The sequence below is a fragment of the Amphiprion ocellaris genome, chromosome 12 (assembly GCF_022539595.1).
Source record: "Amphiprion ocellaris isolate individual 3 ecotype Okinawa chromosome 12, ASM2253959v1, whole genome shotgun sequence".
NCBI lineage: Eukaryota > Metazoa > Chordata > Actinopteri > Pomacentridae > Amphiprion > Amphiprion ocellaris.
Window position 1 is genome coordinate 10,829,853 of NC_072777.1, and position 24,237 is coordinate 10,854,089.

The following is a 24,237-nucleotide window of genomic DNA, read 5'->3' on the forward strand; positions in this document are numbered from 1 at the left end:
GACAGTAAAAGTTCATTGTTTTCTACTTTTACATGGTTACATTTGAGTCACAGAAAATAAAATTACCTTACCACGTTTGGCCGAAGCAACAGATTTGCTCTCAAGGTATTGTCTTTGAAAATGAAGCTGAGTATTTATACAACTGAGGAGACTAATGTGTGTTATCCCTCTTTCCTTGCACAGCCTCCAGCCAGACGGTGTCCTTCTACAACAAAGACGAACGCGGCGAGACCCAGAGAGTCACATTTGACAATAGTGAAGTGAAGAAGATGTTCCATGGAAGCTTCCATAAGGTACGCACAGACAGACTCAAAATAAAAAGAAAATGTACCCAGACATCATTAATAGTGCTGAAAAGACTGCACACTTAACCCTGCAGTGCATAGCAGCATTTTCCTGAACAGTCGAAGTCCATATGTGCATTTTGGGTTTGAATCATATTTAAGTTGAAGGGGATGAAGCTGAAATCAAATATGTCTTTAATGTTGAATTATGTAACATTTTTTGGTCCAAGGCGTGACTGGGGAATGACACATCAATCGAATCGCTCTTCTTTGTTCTCGCTGGACATCGCGAGGTCATACAGATACTACAGATGCCTGGGATTCCAAATGTGTTGTATATTATAGGCAGAGCACCTCACACGCAACTACAGGCGTGTTGCTGAAGAGTTATGTCAGCTCAGACAAACAGATGGTCCTCTGCAGGTTGTAAAACCTGGGCCACGAGCGCTGCAGTTTGAAGCTGCATGTTCTCGATTATTGATTACATGCAGTTCAGACCTCCTCGTAGACTGATGGAGGCGATCGTATTATAAAATGATCCGTAGACAGCATTCCTGCTATTTAAGAAGAAGAATTCAATGTGTCAATTTTAAGAATTCAAAGTCTCTTTGAACAGCCTTTCAAGGACAGTCTGCATGTTTGTAAGGAGCTCCTGTTTGTTGCAGTTCATGTAATCCCTTTTACTTTTCAGACTTTGGTTTTATTTTATTTAATTGACACATAGAAGATAACTTTAAAAATGGTAATTTTTAAGATACAGAATATAATGCTGCTGCAAAAATATCCATTCATTGCACACTAAGATCAATTTGGCATGATAAAATTATAACTTCTAGACCACCATGATAGAAAGTAACTATAGATAGATACTGTTCTTGAGGTGTCTGTGGTCAAACTTGTTTTATGGCAAGAAGTTCTTGTTTTCTTTGATGGTGTCGAATTTTTGGGAATGTTTTCGAGGTTATCATTTTAAAATCGCAGGAAATCCCTCAGCCCTAAAAATGGGGTTAGTTACTTTGTTAGTATAGCACCCAGAACAATTTGCTAGACTCCTGCCATGCATTTGGTATTTATTTATTTATTTATTTATTTATTTATTTATTTGTTTGTTTGTTTGTTTGTTTGTTTGTTTGTTTGTTTGACTGTCTCTGTTTTGAACGGCAGGGCGTGTTGTACTTAAATAATTCCCACAACAGGGCATTGTTCATGAAAATGACCAAAACAGCAGTCTGATCTATAAATATGTGTTTTACATGCCCACATTCAGAGGACCATTGTCCCACTGATGAACCAGTGGGTGATAAGCCAAACCAAGTCTTGTTTTTTCCACTCAGCAGTCAAACACTCAGGGACTCATTTTACAGTGATGCAAAACTGTAAAAATGATCACACAGGATGACAGAACCAAAGATGTCCACATCTCGGTTGTTCATGGAGGTTTAGTTATCAACTGCCCTGAAATGTCCAAGTAAATCCCATCCACTGAGAAAGACTATGAGATGTGACCCAAAAAGCCCATAGAACACAAAGTAGCTGGAATATTTTTGTATAAGCAGTGAAGCTGAATTTTAATAATCAAATAATCACTTTGTCATTTTTAAACTAAATATATCAATATGAGGGCTGACCAGATGTTAGTCGATGAGAACAGTCTTAGTTGTTTGGAAATCTAAAATGTGGGATCATTAAAAAGGGACGACCCCAATAATCTGACTTCAAACATTCATCAACCTCAAACATAGCTCATTTCAAACATATAAGTAGCCTCACGTTAGCCACTGAGTGTTGCCACAGTGTTAGATAGTCTGTATAAATATGCGCAGTTAAACTTATTAACAAAATGTTTAGTCTTCTTGCTGGTTCTTCCAACACATTCAGAATCATTGCCATTTTTGCTGGTGTCGCTCCAGCTTCTCTAGTTTAAAGTTGCATTGTCAGCTGCGGTTTTGTTCTTCTCTGTATTGTAGCACAGTGTTAGCAATGTTACTTACAACTTTCTTCCTCAGCCCTCAAACCATTTACTGATGCCCCCAAAATACATGTATTTAAATAATTAAATTCATATACTAGATACGCGACAACTAGTCAGCTAAATGAACTAACAGCTACCAGAAAAATGTTAGCCAAAGTCTAGCCTAATCAACACATATCTCCTAGTTCCTCTTCCTCAATGTGAAGTTTCAGTGCTTTTCTCTGTCATACATGATGGTATGCTCAATATCAGCGAGTTTCTGACTGTTGGTCAGACCAAACAAGTCATTTAAAGAAATAATCTTGGACTCTGACAAACCTCAGAGGTGTTTTTCACTGTTTTCTGACATTCTGTAGATCAAAGAATTATTCACCAATTAACCTAAACATTAGTTGTAGCTCTGCTTAGCAACATAGAAAGGTTTTTGAGGAAGGTAATTTTAGTTGTGTACATGAAAGCTATTACATGCAGTTTTTATTGTCATTGAAGCTGGATAATCTGGTGAGACTTACCTCTATTTTTTGGCAGCGCTTCTGTGTTACACTAAAGCCAACACTGAAAGTATAAACAGTAGTTGGTGCACGGGTCATAAAACAAGCTAACTGGTCTTATTTCCTGAATAAGACTTTGCTTTTCTTTGGCCTGATGTGATTAAGAGAGATTTAGTTTGAGGTGCAGACTGTCTAGAAGCTCTGGCTTCAGGTCTGGTTTCCACTCAGGGGAACTGTGCTATACCCTCTGGAGTAGGTCAGAGTCGTGATGCTGATATTGACACTCATTTACAAGACATACTGCAGGGAGAAGCAGTGTGGACAGACGTGCAACAAAATCACAAACTTTTAATAAGCTCTTCTGAGAGCAGGACACCATTAAAAATACACCGCACTCCCTGCTGGGAAGCTCGCCTGGAAAATATTGGGTCACTGCGATTGCTATTAAACAATTACATCAGAGCAGCTGAGGAGCGCCAGCAGAGAGGTGGGACCTTTCCTCACCCACCTCTCCCTGCAGCTTCCTCTCTCCTCCCGGCTCAGGAGCAGTTGGGGGAGGCAGAGCTTGGTCTTGCCTCTTCTGGTAGCCGACCGCAGAGGAATTCTGTGGTTCTACCTCCCAGCGTGCCTCTGAATGCTGGGTCTGCAGGGTGAGATGTCAGTGTCAGCGTCTCTCACTGAACAGCTCGTAATAACAGCGGAGAGTCAGTGAATTAGTCTGCAGATTACCTGCTGTATTTTGATGGCAGCGGCCCCCTGATAATACTGTTCTTCTGGGTAGTTGTAGCCATAATTCATTTTTGGCATCTTTTGCTCCTGCAAAGTCTCTTTTCCCTCTGGAAGGAAAATACATGCAGTTGATGAATCTAAATTGGCACCTTGGCGTAAATGTTCTTTTAAAAATGAGCACAGTAACCAACTTAATAAATGAAAAGGTGGTGACGGGTGATTAAACTGCATACAAAGACAAATATATGTCACATGTTTTGGATTTTTGTACGAGTCTAAACTTAATGACCCCACATACCAACACCACAGATACCTCTCAAAGTACCCCAAACCTTGTATAAGATCTTATCATTGTGAAAAGTGAATTTGTCAGCTTCAGAAAAGACATTGCACTCTAAAGTCAATGACAATGTGTAGGAGGGGCAGCTGCTTTCCATATTAAGACCACGCCTTGTCTAGCAGGATGAAAGGCAAAAGCCAGAGCATCACATTTAGTCACATCTGCAAATGTCAGTGCTGCAGAGTTGGGTTTCAGTAGTGTTTAAATACATCCTTTCATAGTTTTCCTACACTGGGACACAACCAGTGCATACAATGAGAGCTTTAGCACATTTGCACTCTGGTCTGTAGACTGGATTTTTCTTTAACACCAGACTCAACATGATTTGTTGTAAAATACAGATTCACCAAATCAGAAAGTCCCATAGCTGTTTAATGTTTCAGATGTGATAGAACTCATGACCTTCAGGGAAAAAGTGACACAAAATTGATCCCTGAGGTAAAATTCCTCCTTTTTCTCCCACAGAGATTAGAGGTCGGGCTTGGCCATAAAACCAGTAGCTGCTGGGATTTCACTTTCCTGCTCATGACACTGCTGCAGGTTGGACACATTTTCGTGTCACCAGGCTCTTCAGCTACTCCCAAAATAATAAAAACAGCTAAACTGAAAGAGTGTTTTAGGATTTATGAGTGAACAGAACGCTCCTGCTGACACTGCAGGAACAAACACAACTGAGAAAGTTTACTTAAACCTGACTGCAGCGGCTGTGTCAGATTTACAGAGCTGCTGTCAGTGAAAAATGTCAGGATTCGCCACATCACCACTCTCCATCTCCACTAATCCCTTCCCCTCACGGCACTTTACCGATCAGCTAACTCGCCAGTGGATGGATCGCTGAAACCCTCCCTCAGATGCGTTTACCAGCAGTGATCAGTGAGTCAGCTCTGTTGTGGATACCTGAAGGGTTTCTGAGCGTCTCGGTGGCCCGACGGGACCAAACAAGGATTATGTGAGTGAGTGAAGATCTGTGGTGATGATCAGCCAACGTCAAACGATCTGCGCCAACTGCAGAAAAATAGATTAGCCTTCCTGCCAGTAGCTGTAACTCAGAGAGCAAGACACAACAAAAAATAAAGATGCTCTGACTAATGGAAACATCTTGAAGATTGTTGATCAAACAGAAGAGAAATTTCCAGACTGAAGAAAATAACGGTTGTAATTCAGATGATTTTACAGTTCAATTTGTGGTTAAAGTCAAAGAGAGAACAGAAATAAAAAGTGTGAAGCTGGCAAATAGGATTTAAGTTGTGTTAGGAACATTTTGCTCAGTTTTGGTTGATATTTTTTTCCTCCTTACCACAGCCATTTAAAGCTGCCTATTTATCACTTCAGGCAGATGTTTTATAGAGTCAAAAAGTTTGATTATTGCACTGTTATGGCACTATTGCACAAGTAAAAACTATGTCATTCCCCTGTCCTGTCAGATTGTTAGATACTTGCACTCTATTCCCACATAACTGTCTGATTAAAGTTTTAATTCAGCCCTCAGAACTCTGAATGGGAATCAATTTTTATTTATGTATAACCGGGTTTGTTGTGCATTTTGAAGAAATTTGCACACATTTATACATGGAAGTTGCTTGATAGAACAGACTTCATCTATTGTTCTGCGCAGCTCCTCCAGGATGCTGGTTAGTTAATCATTTGCACAAGGACCCTTCTAAAATCCACTTTCACATCCTTGGATTACATTCCTCAAAGCTCAGAACTTAACCCTAAAAGGTCGAGCTTTAGCGTCACTGTTTTTTTTACTGAAATAAATTCAGATTGACTGACAGCAGGTAAACGTGAAACTTGTCTGACTGACCCGAGGTCAGATGAAACCCCCCATCTGCAGCGAGGGCCTGTATGACCTCAGCACAGATGACCGTTGTCATCCCTGCTTGAAAAAACATCCTTCTGTAACAGCTTGTAGCTCAATGGTGCATCCAAACATCAGTCTGAATTGTTAAAGGGACATTCCAAAAGTGCCTGAAGAGCCTGTTAAACACAGGTTGTAATCAGGTCCATTATTCTTTTCAGTGGAAGACCATTAAACCAGTCTGCCACTGTCTTATTTTATGTCTTACAATTGCCATGACTTATTGCTGTAACCACACTTTAAAAAATAATCTTTTAAATGATAAGACTGGTGTTTTTCTTGACCCATGGAAAGGTTCACTTACTAAAGACATGATATAAATCTTTAAAAATATCTCACAAATGTGTAGTTTATTTTCTTACAATGGATAGTAAGTTCTTATAAGTTCTGGATAATGCACTCTGAAGTTAGTGTTACTTACCAGGAAGTAATGGTGCATTTGTAATCTATATCAAGCTGAGGATACAGCCACAATAATATAAAATAAAGAAGATATGAGCCACATCATTTTAATAATGTAACCTTTTATCAAACAGCAGGTCTCTACTTTTTTTTAATCACATTTCTTCCTTATATATTTGATGTAACTGATGCATACTGATGCACCAGTCATAGGATTGCACAAAGTGAAAGTTGAAATTTCACATCTTTTTGCTGTTCAAGTCGCTTGTTTGATCAAATCCAGATTCTCAAAGGTTTTCCATAGTTGAAAAAAACTGCTTGAAACATGAATGAAATTCTGTATGCTGCACCGCCCTTGTTTTGGCAGATTGATGCCTGTATTAAATGATGTTATCCACAAACCGATATATCCATCTGCATGAGATGGATATATCGGTTTGTGTGTTACAGGAACATTGTATCATAGATTCCTCCAAATCGTGGAGGATTTTCCAGCCTGATGAGAATAAAAGTCTGAGTATAATACTGAATGCTTTCAGTTTTGGCAGGAACTTGTTTGTTTTCAAATATTGGCAGCTTCAGTGTGACTATAGCAGTGTTGTTATTGGCTTTTAAAATCCATATCCCCTGAAGTCCAGTGTCTACAGACGAGTGCATCCTATTAAAGTGTTGAGAGCGACACGCTGAAGCTTTAACGGTACCTGCTGACTTCATGAAAGCTGCTGAGCATCAGATAAATGTCTGAAATCCAAAGTGTAAATGGAAACAGTGCTGTGCTTCCCTCCCTGAAGTCCTTCTTGGACGTCTCCGTGTCTCTGCGGTCTGGTAAACATGCCTCTGCATTTCCGCCACTGACTGACCACAAGCATCAAGCCGTGGCTGCCGGGGCTGCCAGCGGCCGGTCTGTGGCTTTGTAAAGGCCACATTTCCCCTCCTTACAGCTGGACTCACTTCGACAGGCCGCTGCCTCAGTGGGGCCGGCTTCGAGGAAAAGGCAGTGCTCATGCCTCACCGCAAAATGACGACATGAAGAGATGTGGTGAGGGAGATCTGAGTAAGGAGAAATGCAAATTGCGGTACTCTGTGTACAACAGAGCCGCCTCAGTTATTTTGCAGTTTGGAGTTGTAAGATGTCCATCAGTGAGGTGGAAGGAAGGAATTTTGGTGAGATTTGGACTCCAAAGGATGATGCATTTCCAGCTGAAAGTGGATTGTTGGTTTAAATGGACGAATCTTCGAGATGTGAGCAGAATATCAGAGAAGATGAGGAAACAGTTAATTCAAAAACATTCTGAGTGGACTTTTTTTAAATAATTAAATAGTGCTCCAACGCAATTCTTTGAAATAGTATTGGTGCTGACGGTGGCTTAATTCAGTGGCTCAGGTATCAGCCAGACATTACTAACCAACAGAAAAACAGTAAAGAATTACTGTGCTGACAGTGCCACTCATAGCTGACTAAAATCAAACACATTTTCTCTCTTTATACTGATTTCACTACCTGAGTTCAGCATACCGATCTGACATCAGTGCTCTTTTCTGGAAGCACTGGGGATATTTTTATGTAGGGGAACTCAAGGTCAGCACTGCTGTGGGACTAAATTCAAGATTCTGCAGTGAATAAATGATGCTAATAGCTGACACATTGACTTTTATCACGAAAATGACATCTGTATTCAACGTGGATGGATATCCATTGTAGCTTAACGAGGGTTGAGTTTCAGGTCGTACTGGCAGAGATCCTGGCTTTCAGCACTGAAATCAGGCCAAAAGGCTTGTGTCAGTGCACTGCTACCAAACCAACATGTGTTACTGGTGCATTCCTACCTAAGAATTTACTTTTGTAAAAGTAGAGAAGTCATCTTTAATCATTTCATGTATAAGTTTTAAACCTTTGGTTGTGGAATGGGGCTGTTGAACTGATGAACAAGTGGTTTTAACATGCTGAGAAAATGCGAGGCACCAATAAATGTAAAGACAGAAGACTGCTAGTTGGTTACCACAGCTATGAACAATATAGGATTTGAAATACTTTAAGCTTGCCCTAGTTTATTATATACTTCTGTTGAGGACCACAGTGTAAGGAGACAGTTTGTCCTTCCCTCAGACCACTGTTGAAAACTTGCGAAACCGTAGTTAATCCTTTGGCTTTCCTGTTTTCACTGATGTGAGCAGTTCTCAGTTGTTAACCAACAAAGCGTTGGTGTTGCACTGAACAGTTTTCCTGACCGAGAGCTGTTTCTTTGGATCAGGGATCGAGCCTTCAAACTGCCTTAGTGGTAACAGTGTGCTGGTGAGCAACACTCACAGTAAACCAAATTGCATAGGGAAGCGCGATAGCACACAGAAGCTAAAAAACATTTATCTTCTTAGCAACTAGAGTCAACAAAACACTGTGGAGCTCTTTTGCAGTTTGTTTTTATAGAGAAGCATGTAATAAGGGGAATTAAGTGTAATTAAGTGGACGTTTTTGCCTCATCTATTCTGCTGACTCATAGATGATGAGTGCAGCATCAGCTCTGACCCACCAGCAGTTTGCTGTACTTTCTGTAAGATGAGCGTGATGGTCTGTCTGTCTTCAATCCAGAAAAGGAAAATAATATCAAACAATTACTCAAAAAAAAAAAAAATAATAATGATCATGATTGAAACATTATGTTTTCCTGTTAATAAAATTCAACGAAGCAGCATTGTATGGATATTACATTTCTGGTAACAACAGCATCAATTTAAGTTTATTGGTGGCAGATTTCCTGATTGTAGCTATTGTGATAGAAATAGAAACAATTCTGTTCATGCATCCCTTCACTGTTTTCCAGAAGGTGTTAGTGATGTAATAAAAATTGTAGTTCTTAGGGCATTTGGCATCTTTAGATAAATATATCACATAGCAACTTGGGAAATTCAAAAGTGATGATTTCATTCTGAATTACTTGTATTGCAGGGAATCAACTGGAAGGTCTAATTCAAAACACTGCATTAATTTTTATACAGTCAATCATTTGATCTGGTCTTTAAAATCCTGCTCTGTGCAGCAGGGCTGTAGCTCTAATGGAGCACTTCTTCTTTTTGAATGAATGGAGAGGAAGTACTGGTTTTCCTCTGAGCAAGCGCTCATACATTCCATCAGAGTTTCAATAAACAGAACTACAGGGAAGACGATCATGCACGTCCACCCTCGGCTCAGCCTCCGAAGCCAGACCTGACATAACCTAATAATTTGCAGGCCACGAGGATAAAAAACAGATACAGGACTTGGTCACAGAACAAAGAATGTGCCAATAAATTCTCGTCTTCTTTTCTCTTTCTCCCCGAAGCTCCATATCCTGGTTTCATCCACCGGCGTCAAACTCAACATCGATTGCCAAGAAGTGGCTGAGAAAGAGATCAAGGCCGCTGGAAACACATCCAGCGATGGCTACCAGGTTCTGGGCAAGATGTCCAAATCCATCGGCTCCAAAGGAGAATCAGCAACTGTAAGTGAACTCTTTTTTTCACAAAGGAGACAGGAAAAAGTTTCACCTATGAGTAGACATGGAATTTCAACTTTATTTTTTGGCATTTTATGTTTGCAGTCTACAAATGGTGCAAAAGCTTAGCAACAACAGATACATTTAATGAGGAAAAATCCATTTTTACAGAGTAAAACCACCAAAAGCTCAACTACTGTCTGAATGTCCAATAGAGAGGAATGTCATTCAAAACATTGTTTCCTTTCCATCTGCGAGAGTGACTGCTCAAGTCTTAACAAAACTAGACAACCTCATCATTTCCACTCTAGATTAATCTTGTCATTGTGACCGACTGATTTAAAATGGGGATGACTCAATTTCAAATCGTAATGTGAAACAATTACATTAGCAGATTGCAAGGGCTACACTTTAGGATATATGTTATGTAGCATGTCTGACCCAGGGAGTAAACTCTCATGTCAGTGGCTTTACAAAGTCCTGCCGTCTTCTTTATGTGACAGTCAAGGTTTTTAAGATATCTCTTGGTAATCTTCAATCACTTATTTAAAGTCTATTATACAGTTAATCTTGGAGTTTCAAAAAGTATATCGCAAAACAAATTGCAATTGCAATGTTAGAGAAATTACAATGACATATTTTTCAAAAATCATGAGGGTATTTTTGTTACTTTCTTAATTTGTTGATTATTAGCACTCATAATCAGATTATAAACTGTAAGTAATCATTGAGTTGCACTCAAATTCATCCTGTTTTCTCATTTTGCGGCAAAAAAGCTACCAATGTATAAAAAAAATGTCTTTCATTCATATTGAATGAATAATTGATTAGCGATTGTTAATGTGGCCAAAAATCAGTTTTGAAAATAGTTTATAATTTGCATCTTATATAAACAAATGCTTCATAGCAGGAGTATACTTGCTTTTAGGTTTGATGTTAAGATGTTATGGTGCAGTAGATTTGCAGAATCTCATCTCTTCTGAGCTTCACACAGAGACTGGTCACCCAAACACGTTTTGCTGCAACATCCTTTTTTCATGTGTTTATCTGCTGAATGCAACACCAACATAAGTAGAGAAGAATATAAAGTTACTGAAGTAACTCAGCATCCCACGCAACTGGCAAAGGTTAGCCTTGTCATACATACAGGTGAATTTTATTAGTATGAGAGAAAAACTGTTATTTATTAACTAAAACTTCTGCACACTCACTTCAAAGAAAGACTTTAAAAACTCCATCTCAGCTGTTTGGTAAGGTTTAAAGCTGAACGCAGTCGACAGCATTTCATAACATCGGCAGCAAGTTTGGAGATAATTTGAGGTTTCTGGGACACTAACAGAATGATTGGCTGGACTAAATTCAAACAGATGCTAAAATGAGGCTATTTTACATGGCACCGCATGTGGAGTCATCAGTGTGGTTGTAACGTGAGCTGTTCCTGCTCTCCCTGGGGCTGATGGGACTCGGCTGTGCTGCATTCTCTGCTGTTTTTCTGTTTGTCCTCTGGGAGCTGTGAAGGGCGTATCAGAGACACATGTACCACAACACCATTTTCATGTTTTTTTTTCTCCCCCATCTCTACAGTTCCAACTCCAGATGTTCGACATTGTCTGCAGCTTGGCCTGGACCAGCAGGGACAGATGTTGTGACCTCCCATCAATGGTAAGGGAACCTCCAGTAAACACAGGAAGTTTGAGCTTATTATATAGACGACTGGCAAACTAAAGGAAGAACTGAACCCATGACCCCCACAGTGAGGAGATCTGGTGGCTTTGCTACACTGTGGGGATGATTTTGCAGCCGTGGTTTGGGTCCACGAGTCTCTGTAGAGTAATACAAAACTGTTCTGAGTGATTACCTTTATCCTATGATAAAAAAAAATTCAGTCCTGATGGAAGAGGTCTGTTCCAGGATGATGATGCCTCCATCCAAATGGCACAAGGGATCACTGAATGATTTGATTAAAATAATGTGAATCATATGCTATGGCCTTATCTCAATCCAGTAAAACAGCTGTGTGAGACTTCCATCATCAAAACAAAGAATATCAGAATACCGTTTGGAAGAACGATGTTCATCCCTCCTGTAGAGTTACAGAGATTTATAGCATCACTGCCAAGAAGCACTGAAGCTGTACTTGGAGCCCAGCACCTCCGCATCTATACTTATCATGCACGTTGTCCATCAACCAAGAGTCTTCCAGTGCATTCTCACTTCTTCAGCGTTCTTCAACAGCTGCATGATGGTACTAAACTGGCTGTAGCTTCAACTTTACCATCCAGATAATCAACTGTTCTGGAGAGCATCTTCTCTGCTCTAAATTCTAGTTGGATTGCACGTTATAGAAATGGCTTGTAAAGTTTTTGGCCTGCAGGGTGAAAGATTTTCTTCCCTGCTATCATTCTAAATTCAACCTTAAACAAAAAGATGTAAATTGAGAGAAGAAAAGTCTGTGGATTTTCATCGTCTGATTAGACATATGCTTTCAATGTACATGTTTTTTTCAGTCTTAAAGGGAAAAAAAATGTGGCTCAAATAAAATACCAGGCGGTATTTACCCTTACCCACACTGTCCTGAAATGATCTCTGCGTCCAAGACATACACCCCCATAATTTCAAAAACTCACATCTGCTTGTGTGTAAGTGCATATGCTGATGTTTGTTTTTGTCTACGTCTGCACTGCATCTTGTGGATGTTGATCATCATCTTAAAGAACCTATATTTTCCTCTGACTTTTGTATTAGAGGAAAGTAACCAGACTACAAGACAATGCAAAATTGTTTCTTGGTGAGTTTAGTGGCACTTGTAAGTAGTTACAGCATCCTGAGAGTAAAACCCAGATGAGTGTGTTTGGAGCGTAACTCTCAGCTGTCAGCAGGCAGAGTGTGTCCTTGATTTTTTGACTCTGCAGCAGATCAAAGCACAGGACTTGTAATCAAAGTCAGAACTGGCTGAAATCACAGAGAAAAATAAACAGGGTATATATGAAATGTAGTGCGAGTGTGAGCCATCTGATGAAGGAACAATGCAGTGTGAAATGTAACACAAAGCACAACTCAAACAGCAGCTAAGACTTGTAAATTCACCAACAGTTTGTGTTGTAAACATGTTCTGGAACACTGATTTTAAGGAGCTAAAGAAAACAATGGATGACATTTTCTCAGCTGTGGTCGCCATTCCTGTCAATTGTTGTACCGTTGTGATAAAATTTTATCCATCAGCTTCAGTGTTAAGATCTGGATGATGAACAAGATGCAGCTTAGACACAAACAGTCTGATGTAACCGAATATTACAACTGATAACATGATATGCCATCTTAGAGGTTTTTTTTAATAAGATCAGCAACTTAACACAAATCATTCCTTTATCAGAGAGTTGAAACCTCCTTTATATCAATGTGTTGCTTTCTGTCTGTACCCTGTAAGTTAAGATACTACTTTAAGCTGCAATTTGGCTCGTGTGAACATTCCCTCATTCTTAGTTTGCAAAATGATTTGATTTAAATGAGAATGTAATTGAGTTTCATATTTTTTGCTCCATGGAAGCAGCATAAAGAGCTTAAGCTGGCAAACCTGTTGCTGCACACAGCAGCATTATAATTCTATTAGAGTCAGGATTGTTTCCATGGGATGAATTTATGTCTTCTTTAGCTCTGGTTTTGGTCTCCACTAACTTGTGAGGGAATACGTGGCTCTTGAACTGCTAAGTGCTTCACTGTGTTCACCAGCTCGTCTCTAGCTGGGGAGTTGTGGGCTGTAAAACCTGTTGAGAGAGCAGGAAGATACTGAAACTGTCAGTAGAGTCGAGGGGTTTTAAAAGGCAGGAGATATTTCTCCATTGATTTAATGTAAATCTCAAACTATTTATCGGTGCAGCTTTAAATCCTATTCAAGGTGTTGGCTGCATCCTCAGACTTTGACAAATAGGTTGGTAAGGAAGATGTTTTCCTGAAAGATTTGCACGATAGTCACAGTTTTAAAAACTTAAACCCTTAAGGAACAATTCGTTTTCCTTTAATATTCTCCCATTTAATTACCTGCAGTTTTATGAGGACACGTAAGGCAATGCGAGTAAAAAGAAAAAGTTTAACAGATATTGTTCATGATTTGTACGGGACATAAAAAGACAAGCAGCAACATATTTACAGTAACTATCCATGGCAGATTTAAACATTAACTCCTGTGAAAATACATCCTGGTGTTTGTCAGGATCTCTCTGGGGGTAAAAGAGAGGAACATTTGTTTTAAGGCAGTTAAATATTTGGGCATCAGCAACAGCTACAGTATGAGATTTTTAAACGCAGCACAGTTCAGGCTGTTGTTTAGCGGCTGGACTCTGGCGTTTCTCAACGTGAAGGTTTCTCACTTCAGTCCCAGCAGAGATCTCCAGAGACGCTGTAACAAATAAAGCCTTGTCTGAGCACAGCACGTCTGCAGTCGGACGTCCAAAACATTTTGAAAAGAATTCAACTCTGGTGGATTATTATCTCAACTGCAGCAGAGCAGGGACAGCTGCTTGATTGGGCTGTTTTGCTGACGGTTACAAATGATCCATACTGAATGGATCAGTGTGGACTCAGTGGAAATACGCACCCAGACTGCAGGAGTTTCACATCCATGTGAAGTAAATGTCCTGTGTGAACTGAGAAATCTACAGTAAAGATGTAAAGTTGAACAAATGTTTCCAATAACTAAACCCAGAGAGCCAGAACTTCATTTAATTTCATTTAAGTCTCGGTAAAGATTCATCACATAGAATTTATTATCAGTACATTAGATTTAAAGTAATTTTGGGGCTCTTTCACAGGCAGCAGAGGATAAGAGTGAGAGGATATGAGAGTTTGGAGCCACCCAGAAAAAAGGTGTAAAGCAGCAGTATACAAAGGAGCGCAGTTCGGTTGTCAAATGAAATTGTTTATTTTTTATGTTGACATGGATAGCATTCTGGGCTCTCATTTTTAAACCAATCACTGTCAAGCACAGGGAGAAGCAGCCCATGTAGGTGACAACAACAGAAACATGAACCTTGGATCAGACTTTAAGGTGTGAAAAGGCCCTTAGATACCTTAATAAAATGTGTAATGTTCTCATCGAGCAGCAGTGTTCTCTCTAACACTCATTAACTCACATCAGTACCAACAAAAAATCACCATATAGACTAACATAGCAAACCTCCAGTGATGACTGTGTTCATTAAATACGATGTTGTTGATTGGCACATTAACTGTTAACATCGCAGTCAAAACTGTCAAATCCATATTGGAAACAGAAAGGCAGACATTGACAGCTACTACTGTAAATATTCGCACCATTTCACACATGATCCGGGTTGCTGCATTAGAAAACCACCTAACGGGACATGCTAACTTTGCACTCTCAAGAAGCTGCGCAAAACACAAAATTGAACATTTTGCAAAAAGATTATAATCAGTGTCATGTCTGTGTGTTAAATATGAGGCTGGAGTCATGACAGGTCAGCTGAGCTTTGCATAAAGACTTAAAGCAGGGAGAAACTGCTAGCCTCACTAAAGGTTAAATACCAGCCTAGCAACACTGTTTCATATTCAGCCAATGATTTATTGATGATCTTAAAGTGAAGCATAAACAAGCAGATGTGAGATTTTCAAGAGCTCTTTATATTGAAGTCCTGCTAATAATTCTATATTTGACAAGTAAGGTTTTGTTTTATTTATCAATTCATCTTCTCTTCAAATGCCTTGTTTTTTTTCCAACTAACAGTCTAAAACCAAAAGATATTCACTTTACATATATGACAAAATCTCACAGGATCTTCACTTTTAAGTAATTTGAACCATTAGAAGTCTAGTGTTGTTGTTTTTAAAAAAAAATGTCAGTTGATTAATCAGCTGATGTTGCAGTTCAAGATGATATTTTGTCCCTTGAACGTCTCCTCAGTGAAAGCTTGTGCTACCTTAAAAAGTCCTCATTCCTTCTCTACACTCCATTCAGGAGGCTTTAAGGCGTTTAAGTTCCTAAACCAGCTCTATTAGGGTTTTACTTTCGAAAATCCTTGATTTCATTGTCGTGCTGAAATCTCTGGAGCAGAAAATGTGCCTCCTCCTACTGGAAAATCACCCAGGGTGCTGTCACTGTGCCCACAGATTTGTTCTGATTTTCTTTGGCGGTGGAGCGGCTCCAGTAAACGTCACTGCAGGGCATTACAGATCACAGTCTTGGCTCTGCTGTTTGCCTTTTGCAAGAGTTTCACCTACAGATTCTGTCTTGAGTCTGGAGTGGCATGCAGTTTTGTGAAATATTTTTCGGGGGCACACAAGGACAAAACGTGCTTCAGGAAACTTCAGTTCTTCTTTCTTTTGCGGATCTTTTCATGATGCTCACTCAGTTAATGACAGTGACTGGTAATGCCTTATATTTGAACCATGACTGTAAGACTCATCTGCTGCAAATGAAGCGACACAGACACTATTAGATGTGAGCTCAAGTCCAAGTGTAATGAGCACGAACTTGGATCCTCTTCGATTCAGGATGATTCACTTCACTAAGTGTCTCATCTTTTTGTCTCTGCTGTTGTTTGACTCTTAAATCGCCTGCTTGCTTTTCCAACAGAGAGATGAGTTGAAGTGTCCTTCTCTTCCCAACTCCTGTACCTGCACCTCAGAGGGCACCGGGCAGCAAGGACCTCAGGGACCAGTGGTGAGAATCACCTCTATCCACCTTTTAGCCTTTATATGACTCTGTATTTCTCTACTCTAAATTAATTGTTTTTTTGTTTTTTTTTTCTAAATTTCCATTACATTTATCTGAGAGCTTAAACCTGTCTCCTATGCTAATATGTTTAACAGAGAAATACGCCAGCTGATTGGATTATGTTTACTAGTAATGTTTTTTTCTAGTTGAAGTTAAGCTACATTGTAGTACCACAAAGGGATGTAATGATGTCAGAAATCTGGCAGCCAGTATCAAAACTACAAAATCTAATACAAGTAATCAATCAAATTACTGCGTTTCAACATGCTAATACACATACACAATGTTATGTTTTGACAGACTGAAGATTAATGACAGCAGGACCTAGAAGAACAATTAATCATTTTAAAATCAAAATCACAATTTAAAACAATGAAATTGTTGAAAATCACAATCACTGCAATGTAGACTATATGTCACGCACATGTCTTAACCTGGGTTTAAACTGTTTTGTCAGTGGTTTTACAATTCATGCAGTTTTCATTGTGTGACAGTTACACTTTTGATCATGTGTCTTGTCATAATGTCTCATCATGTTTTACATATATCAGACAATGAATATTGCACTAAAATCTGACTTTAAAACAAATAATATTGCAAATAAAATCGTACTATTTGTCAGAAAAGTGGTGATCGGATATTTTGCCCAGATTGTTCAGTGCTAGTATGCGCTACCGCTGTTTCCCTTTGTGAAACACGCAACATCTGCTACAACAGATGTCACAGTCCAGTAACAGTAACATTATGACACCGTTGCTGTTAATATGAAGTAAGAACTGAAACACTTTCAGCTTTGATTCTGCAAACACATCTGGATGTCTGTTTTTCAGGTGCTTCACATAAGTTTGAAATGTTTCCCCCTTTGTGACACGGTCTGGTTTTTATCATAACTTGTCTCTGATCATCAAATCAAAACAGGTCAGCAGATCTGCTCCTACACCTGCTGCTGCCTCACCACATGTTGTTGTTGTCCAATATCTCAACACCTGCAGCATCTACAGTACCATAAAAGTACCAGTTAGAATTTTTGCATTGACTTGGTGCTGAAGTTTAATACATCCTGCTACTACTGTAGTTCAGTTTTGAAAAGTACTTAACAGCAGCTTTATCCTTACATTGCAGTCAGAGGGAGGAGAAGGAGGCTGGAGGTTCATCCATCAACTGTCAGACAGGCACCACCGTTTACCTTCTCCCCTCTCTTTAAAGACTTTATGAGGCATTGCAAAAAGGTTTCCTGTGGTTAATACGCCTCAGGGTGCAGTATTCTCCCTTGTTCAACATACAGTATTTAAATAACCATAAATATCCAGACATGTGAGAGCTTTTACCCATGCATTAGGTAGAAGCAACACCACGGTAAAAAAAAATTTTCCAGTACAAACAAAATTCCTGCATTTCTTTGCTCAGGAAAACAGCCTTTAAGAGCATAATGTGCTTAAGTGAAAAAGTAAAACAGTTCACAGTGGAACATGTGTGGACTGTCAGAACATTAAATCTGTAAAATTGGAAATAAACAAACTAAAAGCATGAAAATCTGCAAATGTCTGATGAAATCCTTTTCTCCAAGTTCACTAGAATCTGTTCCATTACGTGTCATTGAACAGAAACAAGGCAGATTTTTTTGCTTCCTGTGAAGTTTACATTTTGGAAATGCATTTATTTATTTAATGTTGAATGTAAAATCTGGATCCACACTGTAGCTGCTGAATCTAGTTTGTTTAACAATACTTACAGAAAAACCTTTTAAATAGACACAGTGCCACCTGGAATATGCTTCCTATTAACCTCACAAGGAAGCATTCTTCAGAAATGTATCTGCAAAGACACAAAAGATTTGTAAGTCTGCAAAATATTAACTGTCACTGCATTTCATTTCTTTTAATACAATATTTCTAACTAAAGTATGAATAACATTTCATGGTTCTGCTGAGGCAATTCAAAAGCACTCAGTTAAATGTCAAAATAGTCAGCGCTTTCAACATTTGACCAAAGTCATATTCTAGGTTTTTTTAATGGAATTTGCATATCAGGGTCTACTAAAAACAGACTTTAGAGTTAAAGGGAGCTGTGTGAAGTGATAAATGTCTCTTCAGTCAGTCTATTTGAAAAGTAATAACATCTGTAAACATCTGCAGCTGCTCCTCGTCGGTGCTGCAGGCTACATTAGCTGCCATTAGTATCACACACCTGACTCTGCCACACTGCATTTAAACAAGGGAGACTGTATTTAATATAAACAGACAATATTTCTGATCTTTTTTTTCCTTTTATCTTGATTCTGACAATATTGAAGGAGTGCAATGCTAAATCACTAAATAATAACTAAATGTGTTTTTATTATGAATGTTCAAGGATCCAAAACTAGTTGGATGTTTTCCACACCTTTGGTTTCCTCTTGTCTCTGTTGTGTTAACAATTGTTTCTCCCTCCTCAGGGTGCACCTGGCAGCAAAGGCCCCCGAGGTGAAAGAGGAGAGGCCGGTCCTGCTGTAAGTACCTCTAGAAAACCCTCATCCATGATCCTGCTGCTTCACCTTTACATGAACGCTGACGAGAAGAAAATCCACGGCACATTTTTGTTCTGTCTTCAGCTATCTGGCCTCGATGAAAACATAAGATTGTTTAAAGTACAAAAGCTTTGAAGAGGGCAAGCACATCTGATTCCACTTATTGACTGAGTGCTTTCGCTCTGTCTCTCTGATACGGAGGGGAGGTTCGGTTCGATCAGCATTCCTCGACTCCTGCCGGCCTTTTCCACAGATTGCAACAGTAGCATACTTGAACTGGGACGAGAGCTATCAGCACATATCAACAACAAACTCCGCCTGTGTTTAAATATTTCTTATCTGACCTTCTTTTTGTATTTCACAGGGACCAATGGGGCCACGAGGAGATAACGGACCACCTGGGCCCATGGGTCTGCCTGGACCTCAAGGACCGAGCGGGATGTCGATTCCAGGAGAGGCTGTACGTCTATAAACACACCTGACACAAACACACACACACACACACACTGGTGCATGGATTATTTGATGATTTATCAGGGAGGGAATTTACAAGCTGGGGAGTATCTGTGGCAGAGACTCACATTCTTTCATGTCTGAGGCAAAGAAGTGATACCAAGAAGACCCAAAGTCTTCATATCACTGAATGGTAATAAATCAATGCTTGGATTTCCACCTCGGAGAGGAGACGTACCCGGATTAAACTGAAATGTTTCCTCGTTCTGTCTCCAGAAAGGTTACGGTAGACAGACAGACGCTCATGGAAAGTAACAAAGTGCATTCATACTACGTCTGTACATTTTCTGCTGCTTCGAACCCTATTTGTCTGGCAGCTGTTCTTCCCAGATATTTGCAGATTAAGATTTTAAAGCATCTGATTGGTCAAGGCTGTAAGTTTGTTTTCAGAACCTGAGGGGACACACTTTCATTGTTTGAGTTACATACTGGCTGTAAATTACTGTATAGTTTACAAATTTGTATTTGAACTTAAAAAGTCTGATTGATGTTCCCAAATTACCATCAGATTACCAAGCATGCAGGAATAAATGAAGGTAAAACAGATGAGCGTAATAGGATTTTATCAACTCAGAGGTTCTCTCGTCTGGATTTTGACAGCTGGATTTTTTAGCGAGATTTCAGTTAGTAATTCAGGTTCAAATCTTTATGAATCTCTGATGAACTCTAATTTCTTTCAACCTACAACATTAGAAAATTACATCAGTTATAAATAACTACAACTGAAAGATCAATAATCATTTGAAACTGATTTTTCAGCCTAATTATAATAATGTGAAAATGGGATGAGCATCAGAAAATACTCACTCAAAGGCATCATACTGAAAAAATGTCTGTATCTGTGTTGCTTTACACTTTATGTTCAATATAAGCTACTTTATTTAGACATCTTAATTCAGATCTGCTAAGTCACCTAAGACACATTATAACTATTGATATATGAATCAGAATTTAACTGGAAGACTGACCTGACACAACCTACTAAATTATTTCTGTAGGATAAACTCAACACTGATTAAAAAAAAAAAAAAACGGCCAGCCAACACGTATTTATTGTTTCTTTTCACTCTCAAATGGCGTTTTTATCAGAGAGCCCCTTAATCTGACGACTGACACAGAATTAGCCTTCATTTGTAATGTTTATCACTTTAAGAAAGCACGTTACTGCTGGCCAGTAGTGACCAGAAATGACTTCTTTGCTGATTTAAAAAAGGGAGGAGGAAATACAAGTCCAAGCAGAGATTCGTCAGTTAAACAAATTTTCCAAAACCATCTTCCAAAGTCTTTATAATCCAGATTTATGGCATATCTTAACTGAACTTCAGATGGGCTAATGTTTCTGAGGTTTGGACTCAGGGTTAAATGCCGCCTATTACCTCTGATTTTATGAAAGTGATGATCTAACATGTACTCATGCTGTGATTGGCCAGCAGGGTGGAGGTTAGAGCGTGGCATTTGCTATTCAACTTTATGTGTGAACAGCTCAGTAAAACACTCTGAGTGTCTCCCTGTAGAGGAAATATGTGGCATTATCCCCATTTTTAAACAGCATCATGCTTCCTCCTTCCCTCAATGTCTGCAACAGCCAACTTTTCACTCCAACTTCTAGTGGCTGTTCGGATCGACTACAAACAGATTCTGAGTCAGATTCTAGGAGACCATAATCCAGTCGTTAGTGTCAGATTCTCTCCGCTGCAGACAGTATATTGTACTTGATTCCTCTAATCCAGACTGCCAAAGCCTCATTCTAACTTCAGATAATCATTAATTTTACACAAAGCATAGACAGTGGATCTTGTTTCCCGAGTTTTCGAGCAGCCAGTATGAAGAGGAGGTAAACATACAGCAAACAAAAATGATGTTTCCCCGTTCATATGAAGTCAGACACTGGTTTTAGACAGATTTAAATAATTAAGTATAACTTGTGCTTTACTATTCTGGTGATCTTTCCAAGCAGTGATCAGATCCAAAATGAAACAAACTGTGTCTCTGATCATATTTGTGAATAATGATGCATCATAGCGGATTAAAGTAATTGTGCCACCACTGAATACATCCTGTCCTAGATCTATCACAGCTCCATCCCTGTTGCTGTCAGTCATGGTGTTCAGTCATTCATTCATTCATGTTGTCGTTTTCTGCCTTCAGGGCCGTCCTGGACCAAAGGGAGACCCCGGTGACTCTGGCTTGCCTGGACAGAAAGTAAGTGCAGCTCTAGCTTAAGATAAAAAAGGATTTCTGTTTGTATATTTGAAACAGGAAACGGAGATAATTCCAGATCTGACTACTACTCTGCTGTGTGGCCATGTGGCTGCACGCAGAAGCTTTTCCAGCTGGGGAGGATCCAGAGAGAAAAAGAGGCAGCAGGTCTCTGAATATTACTTTTAAATTAAATTTCTGCACAGCGGAAGCCAAGAACAAGTCGCCTTGATTAACGACGCTGGTTAAGTGTCGGCATGCGGTCAGCTGCTACATCTTACATTTAATGCAGTTTGTTTTATCTGGGAATACACAAGGAACTGGAAGAAGAAAATGACACCTAAGCTTCGTTGGCATGAAGTGAAAGAACATCACGGGTCACTGTTGTAGCTCTGAGTCATACTGAGAGCTCTGAACAGGATGAAACTGTCTGTGTTTTTGAGATATTGAGTTACAGATATCAGGTAGCACATTCATATCTCTCTGGAATGAAGCACCTCATCTGTAAGTTTTATGATGTGGAAAGAAGGTAGAAGTCAGAGTTTAATCCATTTAGTTTTTCTCTTTAGCTGATGCCTTATTGATGAATACTGCAACTTCATTATAAGCCTGAGAAAGAAGGAAACTCATTATTTGTACAGGGCAGCTAGAGAGAAGGTTAAGACAGATGACATAGAGCAAAGGTTAAAGATCTGATCACATTAACGATCGCATAACAGGGCAGACGACGCCTGAAATGCCTTAAAACTAATGATCAGGTTCCTCCAGGCCTTCAGTATTTTCTGTCACTCAGAGCTCAGTGAAGATCAGATCCATTAAATCTGTTCATAGGCACATGTCACAAGCAAATACTGAACCCTACTGGTGCCCTTGGTTGACCTGTAAATTAGTGTTTGTTTGCTTCTTTGAGTTCAACCCTTAGAGGATTTCAAAAGAATTGCTCTCCAAAAATGCGGACTGCAGCGTTTAGTGCTTCAAGTTAGAGTTTTAACTGCACAGAACTTTTCAGAAGAAGAGCTGCAACAGAGGCAGATGGTCGATAGGTGACAGAGTTGAGGTTAGCTAACTAGTAAACCAGCCAAAGAATAATCTCTGGTCCAATGCTGTTAAGAAACACAGTATCTCTACTTATATTAAGGCTGCAACTAATGATTGCTTCCATTGTTGATAGCTCTATTGATTATTTTTCTCTATTAATCAATTAGTTGTTTGGTCTATACAGGGTAAGAAAATGGGGGAAAATGTCGATCATTGTTTCCAAAAGCCAAGGATGACACTTTGGGAAACACTCATTTTGTTCACAATTCAAAAAATATTCAATTTACTGTCATAGTGGATGAAAAAAACAAAAAAAATATTCAAAAGCAAGAAGCTGGAATCTAGAATTTAAGCCTTCTTATACCAAACAGTTACTTAAATATTGACTGAAATAACAGTTTTACGGACTGCATTAGGGATCTCCACTCAGGGATACTTAGCATCTGACTTCTCCTTTAAGAAGTGGCAGTGATTTCAGACCAACTGCAACAGTAAATTGTTTGTAAACTTAAGCGTATAACCAGGTTAGTCTGATTGAGCTTAATTCAGACAGTATTTAACCATATGCACATTGCCTTGGTTATGGATCAGAGCTCCGTCAGATATGTCCATGAAATGACAAGACCACTTTGTGTTTGCCAGCAGCAAGGTCTTTCATAATATTGCAACACCTTCATTTATTCCTCACAATAATCCTTTCCACTCTGCAGCCAGATACCAGGACCAAGTGTGACCCGTTGCTCCAATTTAGAATTTTGATCAGTTGACATTAAAGAGTTTTTCAAATCTCACTCTCTCTTGATGATGGATATCTTACTTCAAGCGTCTCTTTCTCATTTTGGTCATGCAGATGTGGAGTTCTTGCTAATTAATTTAATTTGTGTAGCCTAGCTAGCTGGGAAAACTAAGGGAATTTGGTGCCACCTACTGAAGTTTCACTTAACTAGCTTCTCCAACAAATGTTTCCACCAGTTAAAGACCAACCTGCTACACACTGGAGCAATTTAACTTCCTGCTCATCCGAGTGTTTCGGCTCAAGGACACTGGAACAAGTTGTGGGAATCAAACCTGTGGCCTTTCAGGTACAGAGCGACTGCAGTGTTCATGCAAAGCATCACAAAGCTGCACACTCATGAGTGCGGGTGATTAATCAGCATTTTGTTCCTGTAAAACAAAGCTGCTGAGTGTATCTCCACGTGGAGGGTGTTGATGGAGCGACAGGCTGCAGGTGACCATGTTGGAGCAGATGCTATGGCAACATGCATTTAATGACTTGCAGACCACGCAGGCCCTGGTTTATAATGGCCAATAAAACGGATCTGGAATATATTTTGTGCCTTGTAAATCTTATGCCAAGGCATCAAAGACTACAGAGGACTGACAATAAAAATAGTGAGCAGGGTTTCTGAGCAAATGAGCGCAAAAAATTAGATTTGCTGGTCAACACGCAGAAATCCGGTGCTGAAACAAACCAGTTCGAGTTGGTCGATTGCAGCAGAAGTGGCCTCTTTGTAATATAGGGCACAGAAAGTAAAACAGGCTTTGATTTGAAATGTTTTCTTGTGTTTGCAGGGTTCACCGGGTCCTCCTGGTGCTGTCGGCCCCATCGGAGCAGTGGGAGTAAGGGTGAGTACAGACAGGCTGGTTTTAATGGCAACCATGCACTCATTCATTAAACATGAACAGTATCGGTTCAGGTTCT

General features: G+C 39.5%; 1 protein-coding gene across 3 annotated transcripts in view; it reads left to right on the forward strand.

Annotated features, from left to right (window-relative positions):
- The window catches only part of col12a1b (collagen, type XII, alpha 1b), a 155,239-nt gene that overhangs the window by 118,833 nt on the left and 12,169 nt on the right, over positions 1 to 24,237 (forward strand). For all 3 annotated transcript variants that reach the window (XM_035955996.2, XM_023287660.3, XM_035955995.2), the window contains 8 exons: positions 184 to 293; positions 9,397 to 9,555; positions 11,134 to 11,211; positions 16,139 to 16,225; positions 18,714 to 18,767; positions 19,150 to 19,245; positions 21,447 to 21,500; positions 24,108 to 24,161. In XM_035955996.2, the coding sequence (XP_035811889.2) occupies positions 184 to 293; positions 9,397 to 9,555; positions 11,134 to 11,211; positions 16,139 to 16,225; positions 18,714 to 18,767; positions 19,150 to 19,245; positions 21,447 to 21,500; positions 24,108 to 24,161 (692 nt within the window). The remainder of the gene's footprint in view (positions 1 to 183; positions 294 to 9,396; positions 9,556 to 11,133; positions 11,212 to 16,138; positions 16,226 to 18,713; positions 18,768 to 19,149; positions 19,246 to 21,446; positions 21,501 to 24,107; positions 24,162 to 24,237) is intronic.